This window comes from Notolepis coatsorum (assembly GCF_963971535.1).
Source record: "Notolepis coatsorum genome assembly, chromosome: 12".
Lineage (NCBI taxonomy): Eukaryota > Metazoa > Chordata > Actinopteri > Aulopiformes > Paralepididae > Notolepis > Notolepis coatsorum.
The window spans coordinates 94274015-94296143 of NC_140176.1; the positions used below are offsets into that span (position 1 = coordinate 94274015).

The 22129-nt window shown below is 47.1% G+C and overlaps 1 protein-coding gene across 1 annotated transcript in view; it reads right to left on the bottom strand.

Annotated features, from left to right (window-relative positions):
- Positions 1 to 16670, bottom strand: part of ankrd55 (ankyrin repeat domain 55) — a gene marked incomplete at both ends in the record, with an annotated part of 106567 nt that extends 89897 nt beyond the window's left edge. The window contains 2 exons of the mRNA XM_084325945.1: positions 9886 to 10005; positions 16628 to 16670. Of these exons, the coding sequence (XP_084182071.1) occupies positions 9886 to 10005; positions 16628 to 16670 (163 nt within the window). The remainder of the gene's footprint in view (positions 1 to 9885; positions 10006 to 16627) is intronic.
- Between the last annotated feature and the right edge of the window lie 5459 nt (positions 16671 to 22129).

Sequence of the window (22129 nt, forward strand, 5' to 3'; positions counted from 1 at the left end):
CTGTGTTTTTTCCTTAGTAAAAATCAGATAGCAGGTTAGCACATGAGCTGTGTGAAGCTGTTAGACACTTCATGTAGCTGACTGTGACTATGTCATGCTCTTTTTTGTCATTACATCGTATCATGGGTGTGGGGTCGTAAAGGGGTGCACTGGTAATCCTTTCCTCCCTTTTTCTGATTGGTCAGGGGTTAAAACCGCCTGTCCTTCGAGGTTCCTGTCACGTTGCTGTTCGGCACGTTACAGGGTAAGAAGGGGGGGGGGGGGAGTTTCCTGGTCCCACGCCCTGGAAGATTGGGCGTGTGCACTGCGAAAATTCCCCCGCCATAGAGTACGTCACTGTGCGTGAGTTGTTCAGGTCCATATGATGGATCTGTTTCAGGGAGTTGTCAAGAGCTCCTCCTCACGAAGCTCCTACTCGGGCCTTCTGTGAGTTAGGACTCTCCTTCCCTGTGAGGGAGCCTCCTCAGAGTTCAGAGCCTCCTCCTCAGATTGTCAAGGTGAGTAGAACTTCAAAAAGGAGTCCTGCTCTATTGTGTGTGTATTCGATTCAATTCGATTATTGAGTGAGTATTGGTTCAGTGCCTCCTCCTCGGAGAGCCCTAACCCAAATTTTACATAGCTCAATGTTGCAATATATTCTTTTCAATCTATACAGCTCGCGTGGGAAGTCTCTCTGGGGATTTCCGTCTCCTCCCTATGGGAGGGTGGTGGGGTGTAAAAATGTAAAAGAAATTACCCTCAGCTGCGTCACGAGGGATTCATGTCAGTCTGTGTTCTTTCTTTTTTGAATAAAAAGAGGAAGGTACATGAAGCACGATGGCTCCGTGTCGTTCTCCCAGGCGACTTGGAGGAACAATGTTTGGTGTCTTGCTAGACTATCCATTGATGTGTTTGGGTCTCGACGCATACATAGTGCTGGCTCAGGTGTGTTTCTGTTAAAGAGAGAACTGGCGCTGCACTGATGGCTGCCTTTCTGATCGCTCCGTCGAGACTGTGCTTTCTTTTGTTAATTTTTATAGTATTAGGAGTTTTATTTGCACCAACTGTTGGTGCATTATATGTGTATGACCGTCAGTCAATCATTGACATTGGATTAAGGAAAACTTACCGTTTGGATTGCTCTCTGGATCGGATCGCTGAACAGCAGAAATGGCCCGCCGAGATCCTTTGTTATGCCGGCCATGGCCAAGACCAGGAGAAGCCGCCGCGAAGACGTGGAAAGAGAGCCGGGGTCCGAAACAGACTGAGGTCCAAACGACACAGAACCACATTGCCCAGCATATTGTTGGCCAATGTGCAATCGATAGGAAATAAACTGGATGACATCAGAGCACGGATCCAATTCCAGAGGGACATTCGGGATTGTAACGTCCTCTGTTTCACAGAAACTTGGCTGAGTCCAGATGTCCCGAATCACGCAATAGAACCGGCAGACCACTTCTTCGTTCTCCGCAAGGACCGGACGGCAGAAGAGTCACTAAGGACGAAGGGAGGCGGCATTGCCTTCATGATAAACAAGGAGTGGTGCGATTTAGGCAACACAAAGGAACTGTCTAACCACTGCTCCCCAGACCTGGAGTTTATCACGATAAAATGTCGACCCTTCTTCCTCCCAAGAGAGTTAACGTCCATCATCCTCATCGGAGTGTACATTCCACCACACGCGAACACTGGGGTCGCACTTTCAAAACTTCACGACGAGGTAAACAAACTCCAGGCAGCTAATGTTGACGCTGCCATTTTGGTTCTGGGCGATTTCAACAGCGCGCGTCTTAAAAAGGTGCTGCCGAATTTCTATCAGCATGTGACCTGTCCCACCAGAGGCGAGAACATATTAGACCATGTATACTCGCAATTTAAGAATGGGTACAAGTCACAGGCTCTTAGTCCATTCGGTAAAAGCGATCACGCCGCAATATTTCTTTTGCCAAAGTACAAACAAAGTCTCAAGCGAACGCCGGTGGTCTCGCGAGAGGTTAAGCGTTGGGCCGTGACGTCAGAGTAGTCACTCCAAGCTGTACTGGAATGCACAGACTGGAGTGTATTCCGTGATAACACAGCCAATATTAACGAATACACCGAAACGGTGATTGACTATGTCTGTACTCAGGTAGAAGAAACAATCCCCTCCACCAAAATTAAAATCTACCCAAATCAAAAGCCCTGGGTAGACAAATCCGTCCGTGAGGCTCTGAAAGTGCGCACATCAGCATACAACACCGGGCTGGTGACAGGCAACATGGAAGAACACAAGATGGCAAGATACAACGTCAGGAGAGCAGTAATAGAGGCAAAACGGCGTTACAGGGATAAAGTTGAACTTCAGTTTGAACAGGCTGACTCTAGAGGCATGTGGCAGGGCCTCAGAACAATGACAGACTACAAAGGCACCCCCCTCAAACTGAACAGTGACATCTCCTTAGCAAATGATCTCAATTCCTTCTATGCGAGGTTTGAGGCTGTGAATAACAACACCAGCCTACAAACCACGGCAATGGGGGGGGGGGGTCTGCTGATGGAGACTCAGTGTTCAGGGTAACAGAGCATGAGGTGAGACGGATCTTTAAAAAAGTGAATATCAGGAAGGCAGCAGGACCGGACGGCATCCCCGGCCGCGTCCTAAAAGTCTGTGCCAACCAACTGGCCCCGGTATTCACTGACATCTTCAACCTGTCCTTGGAACAGGCTGTCATCCCCACCTGTCTGAAGAAGTCCACCATCATCCCTGTACCCAAAAAATCTACGCCCGCTTGCCTCAACGACTACCGCCCTGTAGCCCTCACCTCCATAGCCATGAAATGCTTTGAGAAGCTAGTGAAGGGCTACATCTGTTCCTCCCTCCCCATCAACCTGGACCCTCTGCAATTTGCATATCGCCCCAACAGGTCCACAGAGGACGCCATAGCCCATGTGCTGCACACAGCAGCATCACACCTGGACAAGAGGCAGGGGAACTATGTGAGAATGCTGTTCATCGACTACAGCTCAGCATTCAATACCATAGTCCCCTCCAAACTCATAGCCAAGCTCAGGGACCTGGGCTTGAACTATGACCTGTGCCAGTGGGTCTTGGACTTCCTGACGGGCAGACCCCAGGTGGTAAGAGCCGGCAACTGCACCTCCTCATCCATCACGCTCAACATAGAAGCCCCCCAGGGCTGTGTTCTGAGCCCCCTCCTCTACTCCCTGTACACACATGACTGCGTAGCACAGCGGAACAACAACACCATCATCAAATTTGCTGATGACACAGTAGTGGTGGGCCTGATCTCTGCCAACGACGAAAGGGCCTACCTGGAAGAGGTAGAGAACCTGTCACAGTGGTGTCAGGAGAACTGCCTCTCCCTGAACGTCAGCAAAACAAAAGAGATGATTGTGGACTTCAGGAGGTCGGGGGTCAAGGACTACAGCCCCCTCAGCATCGACGGGGCACCGGTTGAGAGAGTGAACAGTTTCAAGTACCTCGGAGCCCACATATCCGAGGACTTGACATGGACCACACACATTGACAGTGTTGTGAAGAAGGCACGACAACGCCTCTACTTCCTCAGGCGCCTAAGGAAGTTACAAGTCAGTCAGAAGATCCTTAGGAACTTCTACTCATGTACAATAGAGAGCATCCTGACCGGCAACATCACCTCCTGGTTTGGGAATAGCACTGCACAAGACCGTAGCAGACTACAAAGAGTGACACGTTCAGCCGAACGCACAATTGGAGGGGGGCTTCCCACCCTCCAGAACATTTACAACAAGCGGTGCAAGGGGAAGGCTAAGAGAATTATTAAGGACTCGAGCCACCCGAACAACTGCCTCTTTGAACTGCTGCGGTCAGGCAAGCGATACCGGAGTCTTAAGGCGAGCACAGAAAGACTCAGAAGAAGCTTCTATCCCCAGGCCATCAGGCTGCTAAACGAACAATAATCGCTAAACGAACAATAATCACTATGCAACAACCATCAAATGCACACAGCACACACACCCACACGCACACACTCACTCAAACAAACAACACACTGCAGCACCCACTCTCCACACTTTAGATCACACAAACACACTTACACTTTATATTTATTGATAAAGGATTTGCACTACAACTCGTACACCTACTGTGAATTGTACCTAAATTGCACCTCGTCCCATTTCTCCATTTCTGCCTTGCACTATATAGTATTGTATATTAGTACACTGATAAACTGAACACTGTGACCTCTTTTTTTTACTTCTAATTTTACTATGTTTTTATTTCATACTTATCTTGTCTTGCACAGTCTCTGGAGCGCAACAGTAAGAAGCATTTTGTACAAAAGTATTCTGTACTTCTGTATGACAACTATTAAAGAAACTTGAAACTTGAAACTTGAATCACACAGGGGTTAAGTGCGCCTTGGTTGCTTGTTAAAACAGCGTTTTTATAGGGCAACTGGGATGGAGTTTTGTCTCTTCCGAGCGCCAGTTTACTAGGTTGTCTCGATGGATTCTCGTTCATATCTGGGGGATGTTAACGGAATAGATCAGAACATAGGTAGAGGGGTCTCACGCCCTTGGGGTGGGCCACTGAGCACGGTCCAAATGGGGACCGTCTGGGTGGCGCCCTCTTTTCATGTTTTAGATCGACATTCTGGAGTGGGCATGTCGGCGTGGTTAGGGCACGGGACTGGTTCTGGTCACGCTGGTCCGGATCAGTTAAACCCGTTGTCCGCCGGGGATGCAGATCTGCTGTTCTGGTACCCTGAGGGACTTGGGCTTTTTTCAGGGGAAAAACTGCTAGGTCGGTCCGGGTGTCGCAGGGTTAAGCGCTATGGAACCCTTGTTGGGTACATTGTATTCTACACTGTCGTAATGGCTTACGGCCGTACCAACCTGTACACGCCCGATCTCGTCGGCTCTCGGCCGCCACGCAGGTTGGTCTTGGTTAGTACTTGGTTGGGTGACCTCCTGGGAATACCAAGTATGGGGTGTTGGGGCTGGTTTTCCATTTTTGCGCTCTTCTCTTACGCGTGGCGAAGAGGGGCCTGTTGGAGTGGTCTTTGACCTCCTCGGGGGACCCTGTGCTCCCCGTATCACCGGGCCCGGTCCGAAGTAATGTTTTCGTTGACCCATAGGCCCGGGATAACCCTGTTGGAAACTGGAACACGGTTACTGCGGCAGTGCCGCAGGTGTGTTTTGGAGTTTTTTCCTGGGGGGTTATGGGACCAACCACCGCATAGGGTAACGACTGGGTGGTTGGTTCTCTGGTGTGTTAGGGCAGTGTCAACTCCCGAGTTAACCGGTTGAGGGTGCCCCTGCACGTTCATGATGACTGCCAATCGTGTCAGCCTTCTCTGCCTCCACCCCTCTGGGTGGGGTTTTTTAAATGGAGGCTTGGTCATGCAACAACGCCAGCATGCGCCCCTTCCGCCGGGGCGGCTGTGTTCAGCTGTCCCCTCTGGCGCCTGTCTCGTCCGCAGCTCCAGGCTCGGGTTAACAGCCTGTTGCCTGGTCTTTTCCCCGGTGCGCTGCCTGCTTCCGTTGGTTATCCTTTTTTGTGTGCTTACGGCCATGCTGACTGCCTGTTCTGCAGGGTCAGTGTGCCAGGCGGTGTACTATTGGGGGGACAGGGCCCGCTCGGCTGAGGGGCCTTTGTCCGAATACGCTGGCGATGTGGGGGGCGGGGTCACTAAGTGCCCACCTGGTGGGGTCTTGATGCTGGCATCATGGACTTCTCCGGGCCCCCGTTCCAGGGGGTCCAGTCCCTTTGGTGGGTCTGGGTCTTCCTTCGCGCTCCGCTGCTACGGCCTTGCCACGGGTTGGGTTTACCCTTGACCACGTGATTCTGGGAGCAGTAACGAGGTTGTTCCCTCCGTTCGTTCCCGGGTGGCATGCGGGTTGTGCGTGTGTGTAGTCGTGGGGTCAAGCCACGGTCTGCTCACCCTGTGCGTTGAGTTGCTTGAGTGCCTCTTCGCACGGTCGGGTCCGTCGCCCTCCCGGGAAACCTCTAATAGGGGGGGTGCCCTCCATTAGGGGAGGTCGGGGGGGCTCGGCCCTCCCTGTTCTGATGGTTGTGGGGGGCCTTCAGCGGGGTGTATTTGTCGGCCGGTGGCTCCGCTCGGCCTCCCTATGTGCATGAGTGATGCCGAGCGGATCCCCTAATGATACAGAACGTTAGGTTATGACTATAACCAAGTTCTGTTAATTAGGGGTGACGCTCGGCATCCGACGCCGCTGCAGCCCTTGACCTCACCTTGTGGTGAAAGCTTGGGAAGGAGGAGAGCAGGTGACCACACACCTGCTTATGAAGGTAAGCTAACGAGGGGTGTGGTCAGACGAATACTGGTATTAAAGGTACATTTGTGGAATTTATTCAGTGCGCGTGCACGTACGCGAGGGAGTGCATGAGTGATGCCGAGCGTCACCCCTAATTAACAGAACTTGGTTATAGTCATAACCTAACGTTCTGTATCATTAGGGGATCCGCTCGGCATCACTTCAAGATTCCAAGCTGTTTTTGGCTGGGCTCCGCCCATACTCGCAATGCGCTTTGAGTGAAAGTCACCCACTGCACTGCACTGGCAGATACCTTTTGGGGGAGAGAGAGAGATAGAGAGGGACTAATTAATTTTGCCGCGGGGGGGGGGGGGGGGGGGGGGCATAATCCCAGGGGACAATGCATTGGTAACTTGTTTCAAATGACAATATATACCGCGCGAATATTATTGCACGGATCGGAATACATTTACATTTAGTCATTTAGCTGACGCTTTTATCCAAAGCGACTTACAAGTTCTGTACGACAAGTCATCAGGAAGGGCACAACTCTATCAGCTGAGTAACAATGTTCATCAAAGTGTTGAGTGCTACAGTGTAGGTTAGTTTACAAGTGCATGACAGTAAGGTTAGTTAGGGTTAATGCTTTTTCTATTTCAGATAATGTGATTCTCAGTCCTTCTACATATCTGTGGATACTATATCTATATCTGTAGTACATATCCTACTCTTACTAGTTACGCTGCTGGCCAGTATGACTACTACCATACTGTCTTTACACCTGTATCACTGCACATATTATACGCGTGGGAGCATGCGCTATGATATTTTGCAACAGGTTGATGGTGATACAAGCGAGTGCTGATACTACGAGAGAGAGCGAGAGAGAGAACGAGCGAGCGAGAGAGAGAGAGAGAGAAAGAGAGAGCGAGAGAGAGAGAGAGAGAGAGCCTCCTCCCAGTCCCATTACCTTCCCACCCGTTTTATATAGTTCTCTGGTTGATTCACGATGTGTGTGTGTGTGTGTGTGTGTGTGTGTGTGTGTGTGTGTGTGTGTGTGTGTGTGTGTGTGTGTGACACTGGACTGAGCTTAAACTGCAAGGGAAGCTTGCTTGTCTCCCTGCCGCTGACCACTCTGTCTCGCACGCAGTTTTAAAAAATGTAGCTATTGATGAGAGCATCATCATTTTTACTTTAAACGCTAGGCTACAGGTTTTACCATCAATGCTCAACCTTTCCATCTGGTTCCCTGGCAGTCATAGCCCACACTGCATACACCACGGTCACGAACAGACAACAGAAACCATGTCTCACATACTCAATGGCTGTCATGCATACAAAGGGCTCTACATTTGTAGGCATGATAGGATCGTGAACCTGATTGCAGACAGTGTCAGTTCCACACTCGGGTCACCTGCAACATATAAGCTGTATAAACACACCAGTGTGAAGCCATATATGCTCAATCTGTGTAGGGACAATTCACTGTTCTCTGACATTTCAGCAAACACCCCCGATGTTGTTATTGTTAATGAGAATAACAGAGAGGTTCTCATCCTGGAAGTTGGTTGCACGTTTGACTACAGTCTAGAGGAAGCATTTACAACCAAAATGTTAAAATATCAACTGTTAGACCATACCATTTCACAACTCGGCTACAACTGTAAACTTTTAGTCTTCATATTTGGAAGCCTGGGTCATGTCCATAAGTTGGGTGTTAGAGGCCTTCAGTTGGCCGGTCTTCCGAAGAGAAGAGCCAAACAATTAGCTAAATATTGCTCAGTGTCAGCAATTATTGGCAGCCGGGCAATTTGGAGAAGACGCTGCTATCTGTACCCATGAGCTGTGTGTTGATTGTCAGGTTCATCATCCGTGTGAGTCTGTAACTTTGATTGCCACTGTGGCACGATTGTATCCGAATAATCCCACAATGTACAAGCGCACTGTTAATATTTGTGTCCTTTAAACCTTGTTTTTATGTGGACATAAATACAATATTCTAAATGTGTGTGTGTGTGTTGTATTTGTATTTATTGGTTTAAAATACAGAGACAGTGTATATTAAGGAACATTTGACTGTAAATATGCCAGTTTAGCCAAGTTGGCTAATTTTCAACTGTAGTCTCTGGGGCAGGTGACATGAGCACAACAATAATTAAAACATAGTACAATAATTAAAACACAGTAGGAATCAGTATAGGTTACAATACACTAAAATACATACAAATAAATACATTAAAATACAACCCCCCAGTTAAAAAACATAGTACAATAATTAAAACACAGTAGGAATCAGTATAGGTTACAATACCCTAAAATACATACAAATAAATACATTAAAATACAACCCCTCAGTTAAAATGGTTGCACACTTGACCATCTCTCAACCATGATTTTAAGTTAGTTTTAAATGAGATGTAACTTTGATACTCCCTGAGCCGTGTTGGCAGACTGTTCCAGGTGTGGGCTGCTCTCACGGAAAAGGCTGTCTGACTAAAAGCAGACCTCCTGTTTGGGACTACACAGTCCCCTCTGACTACAGACCTGGTGTGTGTGTGTGTGTGTGTGTGTGAACAGCTGAAGGTCTCTGCTAAATAACCGCTTCCGCATTATTTCCACTCGCTGCTCATATAAATGTATCACAGTTGATTGTGGGCGGGCGGTGGCAGATCAGTGCCTATTCACGTCAGCGAGCGAGTCAAATCAGAATGGCTTGGTTCAGTGGGGGAGGATTTTGTCTCATCTGAACTGGAGGAATGCGCCAAAAATTTCATTTGAGACCTAGACAGTGTTGGTACAACCCCACATTGCTAGAAAACAATGCAAACCCCTAGAAAGGGCCATTTATAAGATAGTTCCCCTTTAAATCAAATTGAACCATTCTCAAAATGTATAAGATTCGAATCTTTGCCTAAATAATTGGAATCAAATGTAATTGCTGCTGGGTTGAATCGTTAACACCTTTCCTCTTTTACACCTAGGCTGACCGCTTTGGTTTCCTGTCCTCAGATCAGGTCGAACCACCACCACGATCATCAGTGTTTTACCTTCTCCATCACAGGACACATCATCACAGTGTTTTACCTTCTCCATCACAGGACACATCATCACAGTGTTTTACCTTCTCCACCACAGGACACATCATCATCAGTGTTTTACCTTCTCCATCACACGACACATCATCACAGTGTTTTACCTTCTCCATCACAGGACACATCATCACAGTGTTTTACCTTCTCCATCACAGGACACATCATCACAGTGTTTTACCTTCTCCATCACAGGACACATCATCACAGTGTTTTACCTTCTCCATCACAGGACACATCATCACAGTGTTTTACCTTCTCCATCACAGGACACATCATCACAGTGTTTTACCTTCTCCATCACAGGACACATCATCACAGTGTTTTACCTTCTCCATCACAGGACACATCATCACAGTGTTTTACCTTCTCCATCACAGGACACATCATCACAGTGTTTTACCTTCTCCATCACAGGACACATCATCACAGTGTTTTACCTTCTCCATCACAGGACACATCATCACAGTGTTTTACCTTCTCCATCACAGGACACATCATCATCAGTGTTTTACCTTCTCCATCACACGACACATCATCATCAGTGTTTTACCTTCTCCATCACAGGACTCCAGGATGGACGGATCCTCCCGTATCGTGGCTGTTAATGTGTTGACGTCGCCGTTAGCAGCTGCTTGGTAAACAACGTTCAGGTCCACCTCCTCCGCTGAGTCTGCGAGAGAGAGAGGCAGAAACACAGCACACTGTAAAAAAAGAAGACTGTAAAAAAACTGTAAATGGCAGGCAGCAACGGTTGCCAAATACTTACTGTCAAATTAAATACATTTACAGATTACAACCTTTATTTAACGGCTAATATTTTGATAAAAGGTAATTTACTGTGTTTTTATTGCATTCACACTTAAAGTAGAAAAACAAAGGTAATCTGTAAAATAATACAGTGCATTTCCCATGAACATTTATTTTTTATTTGTTTAGTGTAGATGATGGAGAATACAACTAGGTTACAACTGATGATGGTGAATACAACTAGGTTACAACTGATGGCACATAGTAGATGATGGTGAATACAACTAGGCTACAACTGATGATGGTGAATACAACTAGGTTACAACTGATGATGGTGAATACAACTAGGCTACAACTGATGATGGTGAATACAACTAGGCTACAACTGATGATGGTGAATACAACTAGGTTACAACTGATGATGGTGAATACAACTAGGCTACAACTGATGATGGTGAATACAACTAGGCTACAACTGATGATGGTGAATACAACTAGGTTACAACTGATGATGGTGAATACAACTAGGCTACAACTGATGATGGTGAATACAACTAGGCTACAACTGATGATGGTGAATACAACTAGGCTACAACTGATGGCACACAGTAGATGATGGTGAATACAACTAGGCTACAACTGATGGCACACAGTAGATGATGGTGAATACAACTAGGCTACAACTAGGGGTGTAAAGGTACACGTATCCGTACCGAACAAGTTTCAGTGTGTACCGTACCGTACCGAACGGCTGTGTAGTGTACCGAACGAATACAACGGTATGTTAACCACTAACGACCGCCCACCGGGGGCTGTTTTTTTCACAATCTAATATAATTATTATTATTTTTATTATTTTATTTTACAAGTCGATTATTAATTTCAATATAGAATATTCGTTGACAGCCCTACAAGTAGTTACTCCACACTACATCACCCCTGAGTGGAACATGGAAAGCCAAACTTTCCCCCACTGTACCGAAAACCGTACCGAACCTTGACTTCAAAACCGAGGTACGTACCGTACCGTGGTTTTTGTGTACCGTTACACCCCTAGTTACAACTGATGATGGTGAATACAACTCGGCTAGTTGTAGAAATCAATTCAGTAAATGTTTGTGAACATGCATCTCGCCGAAATCAGAGAAAGAACTCCTAAATATGCCTGAATGTGAAGTCTGTGCCTGCTCTATAGATAATGAACGGGGCACTGATTTGTGCAGCCATGAAATGTAAAGTTGAACCTCGACACCCAAATTAGGGTTACGTTTTATTGTTGCCAACACAGGTCTGAACCTAAATGAAACCTCAGTGGTTATACTGTAGGTCCCGAAGGTCAATGGCCCATCCATTGGGCCTCATTCAACAATACTCTCTTATTATTTTTCTTATATTCTTGCTTACCTGTCTGTTAAGAGAACAATAAGAAAAGCCACCGCCACATTCATCAAGCCATTCTTAAAGTCCAAATCTGTTCTTACCCAGGTTTTTTGAATGGTGAATCCCACTCATTCTAAACTGGATGCGCGTTCTCGCGCAAGTCATTTGCATACAGAGACACGCCTCGCGGGCTCATTAAAATACGAGAGCCGTGGGTCTGCATTGGATCCCCCGGCCGCATTCAATCGCTGGAGCGCTTTGCGATGGATCAAAATTAGATAGGAATCAAATGTATTGTCATCATACAGCACCTATAGCTATATAGTGGAATATACTGTATTAATATAGTAATATAATAGTAGTTGGCTAGTTGCGCACTTCTGGCCACCTCCCACAGTGCGCGTATACACATGTACTGTATACAGTACGTGCAAAATGAATCGTTCCAGCAAAGTACTGTAGGCTTTGTCAATACTGAACGACTGTGCATTGTCAAGAGCCAATCGCACAGGTTGCCACTCATCTGGCTCTGCAAATAGATCTAGAGTCTGAATATCTCCGCATATAGCCTGATGACTGGCAGTGGATGACACATCTCTCTCAAATCCATTCTGAGAACGGAACGCAGTGCCCGCGACGCGGGTCTTGATTGATTGATTGATTGAAAATTGTATTAACAGATTGCAGAATGGGTACAATACAGTACAGCTCAATACACACAATTGTTAAGGGGATGGAGACCAGAGAAAGACTTTCGTCTTGTTTACATCAGGGTCCCCCATTTTCAATTCATCATAACATATATGACATACATGACATACAGATAGACAGTACTGCTACATCTATATATTTATGACATACCAGATTTACAAATACAGTACTGTTTGTGATAAAAAAGAGTTAAAAAAAAAAGAGAGTATATACATTTGATGTAGAAACTGTACATTGGAGGTGGTGGGGGGGGGGGTTGGGTAGGTGGGGGGGGGGAACTGTACATTGGAGGTGGTTGGGTGGGTGGGGTGGGGTGGGGTGGGGTGGGGGGGGGGGGGGGTGGGTAGGCGGGTGGGGGTAACTGTACATTGGATTATCGACAAAACCTACTTGGTCCAAGAAGAGGGTCTCGTGTATTACTGGGTTTAAGTCAGTTGTTTATTTATTTATGTTTTACTGTTTGCATACGAGATGGTCCGCAAATGTTCTTGATAACAATCTAGTGGTCTGCATAAAACAGAAGTTTGGGAACCACTGATATAGACAATCTCTAAATATGCGTTCTATGCTATGTATACAGTACTGCATATCTGTATGTCATGTCATAAATGTCATGATATATCTGTATATCTGTATGTTGTGTATGTCATAAATGTCATTATGAATTGAAAATGGGGGACCCTGATGTAAACAAGATGAAAGTCTTTCTCTGGTCTGCCTCCCCTTAACAAGTGTGTGTATTGAGCTGTACTGTATTGTACCCATTCTGCAATCTGTTAATAAAATCTTCAATAAATCAATGGCCTGGGAGGCCAGAGCATAACTGTTCTAACAGCAATATATAATCCATTTCAGACAGAACGCACGCAATAAGTTATAATAATAATTATTATTATTGAAAAGTTCTGTATTTTTAAAGTCGTATTTGGGGGCAATTAACCAATGGTAGGCTTTTTTAATTTTTAATTTTTTTGGGGTAAGAATTTCTTATTTCGGTAAGAGTGCTCTCGACCACATAATTTGTTCTTGCCTGAGGAAAAAGCAACAATAAGAAAACTTTGCTGAATCCAAGGTAAGAACAAAGTAAGAGGAACGGGTGTGAGTGAACGCGTGAGTGAACGTGTGAGTGAACGGGTGAGTGAACGGGTGAGTGAATGTGTGAGTGAATGTGTGAGTGAACGGGTGAGTGAATGGGTGAGTGAATGTGCGAGTGAATGTGTGAGTGAACATGTGAATGTGAGTGAACGGGTGAGTGAATGTGTGAGTGAACGGGTGAGTGAACGTGTGAGTGAACGGGTGAGTGAACGTGTGAATTCGAGGCATGAGTTGTTTGGATAAAAGCCGTTATATAAAACGCAGTCCATTTACCGTTGAGTTGTTTGGCAGCACATCACCATCATTATTATTATTATTATTATTATTATAGCCTCCTGTGTTCTCGGAATATGAACTCTCAATCCAAGCGACGGGTCTTATTTGCTGTGTCACGCTTTTTTTTCTCAATTTAAAAAGGGAGTTCTTTGTCATGTCATTAACCCTTTCACTGCCACACGACAAAACGTTAAAATACACTCCGAACAATGTGAGATGCTTGTTTTCCCTGGCTTCTCAAGCCTAGTAGATTTGTAAACAACATACAACAATCTTCAAGGTATTTGCTTATTTTTTTTTACAAGGTACAAAACTGTGGATAAATAATAAAAGAAACAAATTATTCTACAGTGTATATAGCAGCAGTGTGTGCGTGTAATAAGTATGTTTGTGTGGTGTGTAAGTCACTTACTGTAACCCTTTCACTACCACACTACAGAAGGTTAACCTTCTGTAGTGTGGTAGTGAAAGGGTTAACCCTTTGTCATTTGGCAGTGAAAGGGTTAAGGAGCTCATTTATCATTTGTGAGCATTTTACATAATCTATATACAATTGATTGAAGGCATATCTAGTGGTGGAAAAAGTGGTGTATCAATGTCACCATTGATTCGATATGCATGCGGTTATGTAACGCGCGGGGTGTCGCTCGTGCAGATTCAATACGGTTCTCTGTTATCTGCCTCGATGTGTCCAACCGATATTACTTCATTCAAAACCCAGAATGGAAACGACAGATTAACACATTGGGTGCCACGCCTTTTTCGGGCCCCATCTATGCACTGCCACGCTTTAAAAGATAGGAGTCCGTCACCTTGTTTGTAGAGCTATAACTATATTCTATATTATAGCTATGGATACAATACTATGGTCATTTGACAGTGACTTTCTTCCGGTCAAGATGCAAAAAAGAGATAATTTTGGATCAACGCAGGATTGATATCATATAGCCCTTACCTTGACTAGGATGTACCCCAAAAATAATATTCCAATTATCCGATCGCGATTCCAAGTATTGATGTCCATCGTGTCGCCAACATAATCCACCACACATCACGCATCGGGAGCATTTGATTCTTCTCAATCCGACCGTTATAACCGTTCCCATTGCCCGAAAAAATAAAAACGACCGGAGACATTAGATCGACGCACAAGCCAAGATACAAGGTTTCAAAGGGTGCTCGATACCGCTGTCTAGCTGGATGCGGCTGGTATTGCACTTTCGCTATCTCAGACTCATTCCCTATGGCAGTGTTTCTCAAAGTGTGGGGCGCAGAGGCATGACAGTGGGGGCCTTGAGATTAAAAAAAAAAAAAAAATATAAAAAAAATTGGATTACAGAAAATTATCACTAAAGTGCTATCTGTTGCAGCTGCACTGTTCTCCATGAAAATACCATATTTGGATATGTTTGACCATTTCTCAAAATCTGAAAATCATTATTTAATAAAACACAGAAAAGGATCACCAAGTTACTCTGGATAAAAAAATACTTTACAGACAACATTGAGACAAAGCTTCCTGACACATCTCCATCCAAACTCTTGGAAGAACTCATTGAAATCTCATCTGATACCACCTGGAGAGCTAGTTTCAGAGTGTGGTGCTGAGTACCAAGTATTGCATGATATCTCATATCTCCATGACAGCTCTGAAAACAAAATATAGGGCCAAGTTGAGCCTTGTCAAAGACTGACAGCAATAAAGACTGTTTGCTTATTTCCTATGTTTGCTTTGTAAATTCCGAGTCACTGAGTGAAGATCTGCTGTTTTGCAAATATGTCAAAAACAGAGCGACAGCTGATGAGCTCTTCAAAATTATTGACAGTTACCTGACAGAACATGGACTGAAATGGGAGAACTGTGTGGGCTTTTGCTCTGACGGTGTGCAGGCCATGGCAGGGAAAAGGAGGGGGCTACAGGCGCTCATCAAGGGGGTCTCGCCAAACGCGCAATGGACGCACTGTAAATTCACAGAGAGGCGCTAGCGTCAAGACAGCTTAGCCCTGAGCTGAATGAGGTTTTGACAGAAGTTATAAACGTGGTAAATTGCATCAAAACCCGACCCCTGAAAGCGCGCTTGTTCTCTGCACTGTGTGAGGAGATGGGAGCTGACCATTCTGCAGTGCTGTTTCACAGCGAGGCAAGGTGGCTCTCGCGAGGGAAGGTGTTGTCAATTTGAAAGGTCACGATATTGGTGTTATTTCAATAAATGTAAACATGGCCCATTTCATGACTATTTTGTTGGGGCGAGGGGGGGGGGGGGCAAAATATTTTGGTCCGCCAAAGGGGGCCTGACAGAAAAAGTTTGAGAAGCACTGCCCTATGGTAACACCAGGCTCCCTGGATGGATAATACAAATATAGAAAAAAAGGAAAAACAACCCAGAAACGTAAAAAGACGTTTTTTTGGCACCCAAAGTGTTAAGGTGTTACAATCTGTAGAGTATAGTACAGGAACAGATTATCGTGAAGCCTATAGTGAATTCATGAATGATGTCTTTACAGATAATGTGTGTGTGTGTGTGTGTGTGTGTGTGTGTGTGTGTGTGTGTTCGGGGTCATCAGGTCATCACACACACACACACACACACACACACACACTCACAGACACACAGACACACACAGACACACACCTCCACCTTCTCAGCCCATTCATTCACACACACACAGACACACACACCTCCACCCTCTCAGCCCATTCATTCACACACACATGACCCACAACAGTTCTCTCGTTAAGAGTGGGAGGCGGCTCCGTCGGGATGATTGACAGAAAGGCATCACAGCAGGAATCACACGCGACGGGTGGGGAAAAAAACAACACAAAAACGTCTCTCTTCGCTCATCATCATCATCATCATCATCATGCTCCAGCTGAGTGGAGGGAAACAAAGAGGCAGCAACACCCCCCCTCCTCCTCCCTCAACCCCCCCCCCCCCCTCCAATAACTACCACACACACCACCACCATCAACATCCTTCTCTCTCCCTCTCTGTCTCTCTCTCTCTCTGTCTCTCTCTCTCTCTCTCTCTCTCTCCCTCTCTCTCCATCTCTCTCTCCCCCCCTCCGGTCTCAGCCGTTACCTTTGTGTTGTTGCCCGAACACGGATGAAGCGTTGAACTCCATGGTCCGCTGAGCGAACGACTGCCGCTCATCACCGGGGGAGGAGACACATCTGCCTCCGACTGGACGCCACAAACAACCTCCCCGACCCCTGCACACACACACACACCTCCTCCTCGTCCTCCTGCTCCTCCTCCGCCCACCACTTCTTATTTCTCACGCCGAAGACATCGCTCATTCACTCTTCTCTGTTCTCCTCCTCCTCCTCCTGCTCTTCGTTCAAGAGGTTTACATGACTACTGGCCCGATCCCCCTCCATTCATCAGGGCGCGCAGCGGAGGGGAAGAAGGAGGGGGAGAGAGAGAGAGATAGAGAGAGAGAGAGAGAGAGAGAGAGAGAGAGAGATAGAGAGAGAGGATAACGTGGATGCTGTAAATCAGTCGGCTGGAGACTCTCGTTTTAATTCCTTCCTCTTGTTCTCACCTTCTCCCTGGAGGATGGATGGAGGGATGAAGAAGGAGAGGAGGAGTGGATAAAGAGATCAGACATCCGCTCTGGTCGACGACAACGGTGTGTGTGTGAGTGTGTGTGCGTGTGTGGGTGCGTGTGTGTGTGTGTGTGTGTGTGTGTGTGTGTGTGTGTGTGTGTGTGTGTGTGTGTGTGTGTGTGTGTGTGTGTGGCTGCTTGGCTGTCAGGGGGGATCCAAGCAGAGGCTGCACCAGCCGTGCATTGACTGCACAGAGGAAGACTGCAAGAGAGATGTATGAATGGAGAGCGTTAGGTCTCACACTGAGCATGTGCGGGGAGAGAAATGAGAGAGAGAGAGACACACACGCACGCGCACACACACACACACACACACACACACACACACACACACACACACACACACACACACAGGCAGATGCTGTGTAAATAAGAACGTTTCCTCAGTCAAAGTACCTGGTTAAATAATGGTTAAATCATGCACACGCACACACACACACTCAAATACCACTCACACATACTGTGGGAGATATCATCCCTCGTCACTTGGTTACGTGGAGGAAGGGAGATACTACTGCCACGGGCAGAGGAGTAAATTAAGGAGTTGATTGGGACTGATGGAATACACCTGTGCACCACGTGATCACCCACATCCCACACACACACAGAGACACACCAGGCATAAAGCCCTAGGAGAGACAGAGAAAGGTTGAGTGGAGGTGAGGAAGGAGCAGAGATCGTGGAGAGTGTGATATACTGAGTTTGTGAGGTGAGAGGTGGTTGGAAGGAGAGGTGAGAGCGAGTAGGTGTTTGTGGTACTGAACCCTGGACTGGCTGAGATACCCCCCTTGTGAAACTGACCCTGGACTGTATTTTGAGTACTCTATTACCTATCGGACCTGTACTTTGGATCAATAAATATCACCTGTTTATTGAAATTGTGCTTGTGTGGACATTGGAATTTGTTACGGTTTGTAAGCGACCCCAATAGCACAACACAAGACAGGTATGAGAGTTAGCCCAAAACAGGGCATAATTTATTATACAAACAAAAAGCGGCACTGTCCCTTTAAGGGAGAACAAAAAATACACTGGTGAATACACTAGAGTCCAGGAATACATGTGAAAAGTTAGTCTAGTCTGAGCAAGACTCACCAGGGGCAACTGCCGACGGGCAACTCAACAAAACTAGGGTCCACGGAAAAAGAGTGAGTACTCAGGAATCCTCCAGGGGAAAATAGGGAGCGACAACGACGTCTCACACCAGGAACGAGGAGCCAAGGAGAGAGATAGAACGCACACGCACAGGAATCCTCCCCGGGGGAAATGGGGAGCGACACGACGTCTCACACCGGAGACGCGGCAGTACGCGGCACCATGCGGCAGTAGATGGCACGACGTCTCACACCAGAGACGCGGCAGTAGATGGAAGCAACAAGACGACCTGACAACAAGTGGAAGGCAGTCGGCAGTACTTGTACTCTCCCGACGAGCTGATTGCCAACCACTCTCAGGTGCGTGAAGATGACTGTTCGGCACGCCCCCCCCCCCCCCCCCCCCCCGCCCCCCCCCCCCCCCCCCGTTAGGAAGCGCCCAGTGTTCACCCAGCCCTCACAGAATTGTTTGTTTTGGTCCGTGTCGAGCCTGAACACCACAAGGCTCGTCACAATACATACATACACATTGTGGCAGACCGGCTGACATAGTACTAGAGGGGCGCTATATCTCGACCAAGGTACTGAGGCATGTGCCCATATTAGGAAGTCTGAGGAGACTTCTTGTTGAGCAGGGCGTGTCAGCCCCCGATGCAGTGCACCTGTGCCAGACACGCACGGGACAGGTGAGCGCAATCAAAGAGCAATTAAGCATGATAGAAAAGGAAGACAGAGAGAAGGAAGAATTGGAGTAGCTAAGGTGAAACCTGGGAGTGGGAGAAGGAGAGAGAAGTAAGTGAAGAGGAGAGATAGAGAGAAGAGGAGAAGTTGTCTGTGTGACCCAATGCTGTGTTTGACTGTGTTTGGAAGGCGATCCCCGCTGTGTGCCCGACCCTTCGACAGTCTTAGAACCCGCTTTGGTATCGACCCCTGCTTGCCCGACGTCTCTTCTCCCGGATCAGCCCCCGCCCGTATGAGAGCGGATCCCCGTGTACCGAGACCCGCTATCGGACAACAACAACGATTCTCTTGGATTACGGATTGGCTGACGCTTACACTAACCTCTTCCTTCCGCCTAAACAGCAATAAAACGTACATGTATATGTAGCACCCTGAAAATATGGCTATTATTCAGAAGTGCTGACTTGCCTTTTATCTCCCCTGGTACACCAAGACGTATTAACTAGTTTCCATTAAATATCCCCTTGATCAACGACGCAGGTTTCTCTTTCTCATACCGGCTGGAATATGGATTATAAACAATAACCCTGGATCATATTCTTCCACCCAGTGTTTCCCTGTGGGGCTAGTAGGCGGTGCCAGCAGGGGGCGCCGGTGGCAGGCAGAGAACGTACAAGAGTGACGGAGGAGGAAGCAAGTCAACTGAGACGGAAGCCCCGTGTAGGACCACACGGGTGAACGTATTGAACTTGAGTATATTACGGGTTATCCTAGAAAGGTAAACGTAGTAGCGTGTTGCATGTTTTCCCACTGAATAACCCTAGCGATACAACGAGTTATCCTAGAAGAAATGCGGTATAGCCAAGTGTGGCTTAAGTTAAAGATATTCCCTCTAGTGAGGCGCCCCGCCAGCGTGGCTTGAAGAAGACCAGTGTTTAGAGACACCCTGCGTCATTATATATTGCGTCTAGCAGGAGGGCTGTTTGGGACCCCAAGAGTAGCTTCAGTGTAAGTAGGGCAAGAGTAGAGCCGCGCGTCTACCCAGCACCGGCCGTCAACAATCAGTCTTCGCCGGCGTTCGACGTCTGCCCTGCACCGGCTGTCTTCAGGCCATCACAGGAGTTCTTCCGGTCCAGCAGAGGTCGCCATCATCCAGCACGCGCTCTCAGCCCGATACTGCCCCCCTGCTCCAGCCCCGCTTGCTCGCGCCCGCGACGAGAGCGTTCGACGCCATCTTGCTACCCCAAACAGTGGTGGCGCGGCGAGGATGCCATCTTGGTTGAGTACAATAGAGCGTCAGTGCTCCGGATCTTATTGCACAGTACACAGTGTGGTGCGGCCTACGGGCGAAGCTAAACGTTGCTAAATCCAGTTCATAGGGGTACCCCATACACATTATATGCAGGCATTAGTATAGGACTTTTGTTTTGGTACAGTGGGCCCACATTTTTTATTTCCTTTGAGTGTGATAACGTGTTGGTTCTTTGATAATAATTTCCCATCTAATCAACCCTTTCCCAGTGGGGAGGTTCCAGACCGGAGGTATTATTCCTACCATATAATTAAAGCCTGATAGAGGTATTATACCTGGTACTGACCCAGACGTGGGCGATGAGTCGAATACATTAAAGTATATTATTCCTGGTGCTAACACAGAGGTGTGTGTAGAATATACGGGTACATAAGGTATTGAGTTACAATTGAGCAGTAGTAGGATTTCATTCCGTTGGACCACTCCTATTAAGCTTTTGTATTCAACCGTACCAATTAACATAAAAACATTAGATGGGATTCTGTGTGCGTGTCCATTACTGTGCACAGTGTTAACTATTTTGGTGTGGGTAACGCTACTATAATTAACCCCTTCCTACTCCACCTTTCCCTTTTTATTGTAAGGTTTCTAGTGTCACTGAGGGAGGGTACTGCTTGCGGGGGGAACCAAGTTATTTATTTACAATTCAGTCACTAGGTGTGGGAGGGTTAAAGGAGTAATTGGGGAAGGTGAGAGCGTGTTGGGGAGTACTGCTGACCGCCCTGCTGCAGGGGAGGAAGACCAGAGTACCAGACCAGGTTGGTAAATCCCGGGCCCCTTCCACTCACACTGCCAGCCTCCAGTTGAAGCTCCAGACTCAAAGACGGAGGTGCAGTCAGACAGAGCTCTACTGTGTCTCGCTACCCAGTGATTGTGCCCACCTGTTCCCACGAAGCAGGGATAATCCACCCTGCTACATATACATCAACAATCCTTTATGATAATACAGTAATACAAAAATCCAGTAGTTCCATCGCGATCACCATTACCGGTGTGCATTGGGCCTGGCTATACAGAAAACAATAGGTTACCTCCACGCAAATCGGCGACAGGTGGCTGTGTGCTGCTTCACTTTGAGGGGGAGGGGATTCCTGCAGCCGGAGGCGCTGAGAGACTGAGGCCATGTTTAGACGGGAACGCTCGCGGGTGAAACCGGCAAAATATTTCTTCTAATGTGCCTTTTGTTTATACGGCAACAGCGTTTTTGCAGGGAGAATCAGCAAAAAAGTGAGACCACCTTCCTGGGTGGAAATCCTAGAAACGATAAACCTTCGCGCTCTCACCTGAACAGTCAAACCGCATAAAACTATGACGAAAGGGTTCTCAAGGCTCTTGTCGCGTACTGCTTACATCACAGGCATGCGCCAGTAGCCTAGAAGCGTAAACAAAGCATGTCTGATTCTATCCATGGCGATCACCTGAAGGCTACATTGGCAGTACTTTTAAATACACAAGAATCTGTCCCGCGGCTATCGCAACTATTAGTGACTGGAGCCACTGTCTGTGAGTGACTCTGCTTTGGTCCAATCACATTCCCCCACCCACAGTCTGCGAATCAGAGGCAGAGTAGGGCGGGTCTTCACAGCACGTCATGTGACATATGCGCCAATCGTGTGACAGCGGGGCTCCATCGTCTCGAGTCGTTACAGCCTCGTCTGCACGCAGAATTCCATCCCAAAACACTAGTCTAAACGCAACATTAAAAGTGAGACCGCAAGACGACTTTTGCGGTTTCTGTTCACTCTCTCCGTCTAAACATGGCCTGAGAGACAACTGAGAGACCCAGTTCAAAGGGTAGGCGATACTGCCACCTGTCGGGATTCGATCGTCATTGCAATTATAACGTAGGCAGCAGTGCCAGGGAGACACAGGCAGGTCTGCGAGAGTGT